The sequence below is a fragment of the Synchiropus splendidus genome, chromosome 8, assembly GCF_027744825.2.
Source record: "Synchiropus splendidus isolate RoL2022-P1 chromosome 8, RoL_Sspl_1.0, whole genome shotgun sequence".
Classification (NCBI taxonomy): domain Eukaryota; kingdom Metazoa; phylum Chordata; class Actinopteri; order Syngnathiformes; family Callionymidae; genus Synchiropus; species Synchiropus splendidus.
Window position 1 is genome coordinate 5,535,853 of NC_071341.1, and position 6,210 is coordinate 5,542,062.

Here is a 6,210-nt window from a genome sequence, read left to right on the forward strand (position 1 = left end):
TTTAAATTAACTACTACATTCAAGACAGACAGTAAAGAACCTTTTTCCACAAATTGTGAAGTCACAAGAAACAATTGTTAAAGTGTGAGACTGTTGATATTTCTTGCCGCCCGAAGAGCAGATTTCATGGATGTTTCTATCCATCCATGGGGTATAGCTGTGTGCTCTCCTGCAAAATGCACTCGTCCCTCGCTCTGGAAAAGTTCTTGGGCATAAAGAGACTGGTAGGGTGTGAACAAGGCAAAGGCACCAAGAGTATATGGGTCTGAGCCCCATTTCTTCACTACTCCCCCAGTCCACAGCCGCTTCACAAACTCCCCGTGGATCCTGGCCAAGTCCTCTAAGACAACACCCATTAGCTCCTCATCGCTCAGACCATCGAAGAGATCGGCGTCATCCGAGCAGGTGTAAGACGCCAGCAGTGCACCGGCGTCTGTGCCAGGAAAGCTATGGCTTGGGTAGTAGATGTAGCGTGATGGTCTGTCAGTCACGCTCTTCCCACCGTTAATGCCTTCTTTTTCCCAAAAACGCTCCTTGAAACTCAGAATGACTTTGGTGGCGCTGGTGTAATGGACCGCACGCATGGCCTCCATTTTGTTCGCAGAAAGGGGCGGCTCAAATTCAATGAAGACTGATGCCTTGGCCGTGGCCGTGACAAGGACGTAGTCCACGGTGAGGCTGGCCAGAGAAGCGGGGTGCTCCTTGTCCTGATATGTTACCTTAACATTATCGCCTCCTGATTGGTCGATGAGTTTAACCTTGGAGTTGAACAGGATGCTTGCGTTTAATGACTTAGTGAGAGCCCGTGGAATTTGGTCAAAACCGTTTGTCACCTCCAAGTATCTGAAACAGGAAACAAAGGGAGGTCATTTCTAAAATACGACTGTGGGGCCTTGACAAATAAAACGTTGCCATGCTTGAATCAGAACACTTGAAGGACATATTTTAAAATGGCTTTTTTCTTGCTTAACTGTTCCTTAATTGTTCCTGAGTCGTCTCCATCTATTGTGTGAAAAACGAAGAGATTTGGCCCTCAAACCTTCTGTTGAATGGTCCTTTGTTTTCTGCAGTGGCAGGCAACCACCTCACAACATTTAACTAAAAAGCATGTGTTCAGAATAGCAGACTTTTTGTTGCATAACAGTTCTGTCTTTAGCTGTTTTTCACTCGCAGCTCAACTTTCTTCATTGTTTTTTGCTGCCAAGCTCTCTGACACCTGCCCTCTATAATGCTTCATCTGTCTTTTACATAATCACGTGCAACATGTTTTATTGTTTTCAGACTACGTTTAAAGGCCAATTTTATGCCTCCATGCTCCTCTGACTGACTGGCTTTGTTCCTCAGGTGAACTGTGGTCTTAAACTTGAGCACAGCTAGTTCTTGAAAGGGCAGCCAAGCACATTTGTTTTAAATGAAGCATTTGTTAACACATCAGCCGTTCATTCTCACAGACACTTCTGACCAATAAGAGCTGAAAAGAGCCCATGACAAACCAACTCTTTGTTTAGTTATCTGTGGTTTCACGGCGCTACTCTCCTCAGGGTCTTGATTCATGCAAATTCATGTTTGTTCGTCTTAGAACTCGCTTGCTTTACTATGGTTTCATCCTGGGAAGTGTGTTTTATGGCTGTCACGATTTTCTCCTCATGATTATTGTAGGCAAAAATGCATCTTTTACTTTATGCTGTGGGTTTTCGTCCAAGTCACTATAAGGTAAAATTCCATCATAACTGAATTTTAAAAAATCAATGAAGACCTGACTGCAGCAGTTTCTTTCCTTACTGTTGTCACTCAGTCTCTCGGCTGATGGATTTGAAGCAGGCAGCTATTTAAGCTCAGCATTTTTTGCAATGCTATCCATCACTACATGCTGATCCTCTTCCTTGTGCCTCATTCCACTCCATGAGACTGTTCACTGGAAATTTGGTTAAAACAGAGCTGTAGTCTGCCTCACTCTAACACTGGCTTGGGTCCAGAGTCAGCACTGCTGTCTGTGACTCAGGATCCTAACTTATTGCAGAAGACGCACAGTGTATAAATGTTTCGAAGATGTGGAGGATACAGCACTAATAAATAATGTGGTAGAGGATATTAGTGCGGCAAACCTGGCTTTCAGTCATTCATAACAGTATTCAGTCACAGATCTGTACCATGTCGACGACAAGGGGTGTTCAGAACCTAAGCATGAATGAGGAATAAAGGGGCTCATGATAGGAGAGACATGTATAAACTCATGAGCGCCAGCACTAGCGCTTGTTCTCCTCTATTCATATTCATTTGGGAGAGAGGACGGTTTCTGCACATAATATAAAACGAAGATTTGGGATTTACTGAAGGTATTTACTGATTTTTGTGGGAAAGGAAGAACTTGAAATGAAACATCTGATAGCAAACGTTTTCTTACTCAGTGCTGTCACTGATGTCTGCTTGGATGTACAGCGTTTCCACCAGCGATGTGTAGAAAAGGCTGTTTTCATTCAAGATGTCTCCGATCATCCTGACAGCTCCTCGACTCAGGTTTCCCTCTTTGATCAGATACCCCTGCAAAAGGCATGGATTACCGTCTTCCTTAAACATACTGATGAAATAACCAACAGCCTTTACCTTCACTGTGTACGAGTCATATTTGTCTAATATTTCACTGCAGCTGCTGGCCTGGAGATCTTTTCTAACCTGTGGAAATATCACGTTGTCACGTGTGTGCTGCAGCATTCTCAAGAAGTCTTGATACAAACCTTCCACAGGGTCTCAGTGAGGAGCTGAGCAGCTGACTTCCCGCTCTCGTTCTCACTCAGAGTGTATTTCAGCAGGTCGGGATTGAGCTTCACATCTTTGGTCTTCTGGAGAACTCCATTAATGAGATAGTAGGTGTTGTCAATTTCTTGAATGAAGGGATTCACGGGTAATTGGAATTTGGAGAGAAGGCTGAGCAGAATCCTGCAAAACATTAAATAATGCTATTAGAATTGAGCAAATAACAAATGGTGATCAACACATTGTCCATTGTTTTCTTTGGATGAAGAAAGTTCCATCCATCCTCATCCGCTTATCGGTTGCTGGGTCACTCTCCCAGGCAACATCCACCAGCTCTAACTGGAGGATCCTGAAACGCTCCCAGGCCAGTGAAGAGATATAATCCCTCCATCTGGTCCTGGGTCGACCACTCGGTGTCCTCCCAGCTGGCCGTGCCTGAAACACCTCTAAAGGAAGATGTCCAGGGGGCATCCTCATGTGATGCCTGAACCACCTCAACTCATTCCTCTCAACATGATGAAACAGCGTGTCTACTCTGAGTCTCTCCCGAGTGACAGAACTTCTCATCCTATTGCTAAGGGAGAAGCCCGTCACTCTTGTATCTGGGATCTCATTCTTTCGGTCATGACCTACAGCTCATGACCATAGGTGAGGGTCGGGATGAAGATTGATCGGTAAATGGAGAGCTCGCAAACAAGACCCCAAGATACTTAAAGTTCTCCACTTGAGGCAGGGACTCATTCCTTACCCAGAGAGAGCAATCCACCCTTTTCCAGTTGTGAACCATGGCCTCGGACTTAGAGGTGCTGATCCTCATTCATTCACTCATTTGGACCATGCATACTCTGACCTCTCATCAGGGAGCTGTTTGCCATGAGTGACCCTACAAGGAGATTGTCATTTGACCTTTGATTTGCTGGTAGAGTTCTACACAGCCATCATCCAGTCCATCCGCACCTCCTCCATCACTGTCTGGTACAACAGCGCCACCTCCAGGGACAAGAGCAGACTGCAGCGCATCGTGCATTCTGCTGAGAAGGTGATCGGTTGTAACCTGCCACCTCTTCAGGACCTGTATGCCTCTAGGACCCAGAGACGTGCAGGTCAGTTCAGAGCCGATCCTTCTCATCCTGGACATGGACTGTTTGTTCCAATTCCCTCTGGCAGGAGGCTACGGTCCATCCAGACCAGAACCTCCCGTCACTGGAACAGATTTTATTTTAATTTAATTTTTGTCAGCACTTTATTCCAAAGCACTTTCCTAGTTGGTGGGATCCCCACTGACCATGGCAATAAAGCTGATTCTGATTCTGATTGTTTGAATTTTAAATCATTTGCTTCACTCACTTGTGAAAGTTGGGGATCCTCATTGCACCAAGTTCTGCATACCAGCCATCTTGTATGTTCCTAAAGGTCTCCACTCGTCCTCCAGTCCGGTTACTTGCTTCGATTATGGTCACCTAGACAGTGACTTATTAATGTTAAGCATACAATTTATATTGACACGAAGAGCTCTACCTTGTGTCCTGCATCTTCCAAAAATTTGGCTGCGGTCAGCCCAGCCATGCCTCCCCCAATGATGGCAACATGTGAAGGTTTCTTTGTGACAGGAAGTCCAGACTCTACAATGCTTAGGAGCTCGCTGTAGTCAGAGTCGCGCAGACACTCGTGCAGGTCTTCACCAGTGATGCCACTCACTGCAAATGCCACGGCTCCCAGTAGAACTAAAGGAACTGATGCAGGAATGGAGTGAGGAGAGATGAAACATTGAGACCAATCTCAAATATCATCTTGGAAAAAATGTTTTTGTGTTTAAAAGGGTGTGGCTGGATTATTCAAACAAAGCCAAACAACATTTTTCTTTCACAGGCAATACTAACTAAAGTACATGTAAATATGTCAGTTCTCACATTTTCTGTATCAAAGTAAACAAATAACAGAAAATGGGTTGAAAACTGAACAAAAGTCAATAAACCATCTCATCATGAAATTAATATTTAGTGGTCCTGCCATTAGCTCAAAATAGAATGCATCCACCACAGTAGTTTGACTCAAAGAGTTTTGTCTTCAGTGGTCTGAAAATTAAAAAAAGACACAGGGCTTATCAGGTAGTTACCAGGAAATGAGAGTGGTAATTTGTGGATGAAAAAGCCGTAAGCAAGATTTGTGCTCATGTCAACAACTCTTAAAATACATTTCCATTTTTTATTTGTACATGCAGGATATGTTCCACATCAAATAAAATTTTCACAAAAATGCTAATTTTTGGATGGTCAAATAAAAAATTTGACTCAGAAACATATGGAACATGGTGGTTTTTAGTGTGTTTTGAAAAAATGGAAAAATCCCCAAAGAAACATCATGACTGAACTCTGTTACTTGCGGAACTGAAGTCGCAAATCCAATTTGACAAATGAAGAGACAGACCGGGTAAAGACGGCTCCAAACTATGGCCACTTTGGGGCACAAATCAAGCCAGAGCTCCCTCTGGATATAGAGAGAAGCACGAGTTATGTCTTGTGGCTCTGGTGCTTCATCGTACGTCAAGATACACTGTATTTCTATTTGCATATGATGCATAGTTCTTCTTCAACTTCATTTGAGATTTTATACATGGGATTGTGAAGGCCATTAGACTTGAAACCTGAGAAGGATATGTTGAAACAAATGAACACGTCATATGAATTATCTTTGTCAGGACACAGAAACAGGATTATCAAGCTATTTTAAGACGTTCAAGAATTGGAAAAAAGAAGAGAAAGTCTCATGCAAATCTGCTGTACTCGTCTTTGCTGTTGTCAGGACCCCGGTGAAACATTCTGGATTGAAATTAAGTTTCTACACACTGACTTGCTTGGTTTATGACTGGAATTTGGTCCTCGCTTCAAATCAAGCTGAGTAGGAAATATTCATAATAAGATGCATTGAATCACCCTCCGGATCAGACCAGAACATTTTAAACAAGAAGGAATATACTCACTTAATTTGCAGAGAGCCATTGGAGAGACCCTCTTGTTAAATGAAGCCCACGGAGCAGGTTTTTTCCTCCTGCTGACAATCCTCAAGCTGTCACTCGAAACCTGTCGACAAGAGCAGCACATGCAACCACTTGCACCTTCAACATGTAAAGCACAAGATCCTCAACCAAACCTCGAGCAACGGTAACGCCTCATCATTTGTCGCCCTGTCCATGACAGACGAGTGTCCTTTTTAAAACCTCCAAAGTGACAGCTCTCCATATGTGGAGAGGACCAGAGGAATCGGACCTTTGTCGGAACCACCAGCTGCTTAAATATGGGACTGCCTCATTACGTCCTTCACAAGTATTTTCCCACACTGGCTCAAGAGTCAACCACACTGAACAAATTAGATTAGGGAGGTTAAATGAGACGGCTCCACTGTTTCTGCGTTTAGTGACCTCAAAGTGACCAACGGGACGTCCACTAATGCTCGAGG

At 43.8% G+C, this 6,210-nt stretch overlaps 1 protein-coding gene across 1 annotated transcript; it reads right to left on the reverse strand.

The window, feature by feature from the left end:
* Positions 1-5,994, reverse strand: il4i1 (interleukin 4 induced 1). Its single transcript, XM_053873169.1, has 8 exons — positions 5,905-5,994; positions 5,735-5,834; positions 4,273-4,487; positions 4,102-4,214; positions 2,736-2,937; positions 2,605-2,673; positions 2,405-2,541; positions 1-843 (listed from the first exon to the last, which is right to left on the reverse strand). Exons 1-8 carry the CDS (start codon positions 5,944-5,946, stop codon positions 78-80), a joined length of 1,644 nt encoding a protein of 547 aa, XP_053729144.1. The 5' UTR covers positions 5,947-5,994; the 3' UTR covers positions 1-77.
* Between the last annotated feature and the right edge of the window lie 216 nt (positions 5,995-6,210).

Bases quoted from the DNA above. Each gene is read 5' to 3' on its own strand.
- il4i1 (XM_053873169.1), bottom strand. From the start codon at position 5,946: ATGGACAGGGCGACAAATGATGAGGCGTTACCGTTGCTCGAG. The intron at 5,835-5,904 runs GTTTGGTTGAGG...TCTTGTCGACAG, and splicing joins AGGCGTTACCGTTGCTCGAG to GTTTCGAGTGACAGCTTGAG. The intron at 2,938-4,101 runs GTGAGTGAAGCA...AATGTTTTGCAG, and splicing joins AGGATCCCCAACTTTCACAA to GATTCTGCTCAGCCTTCTCT.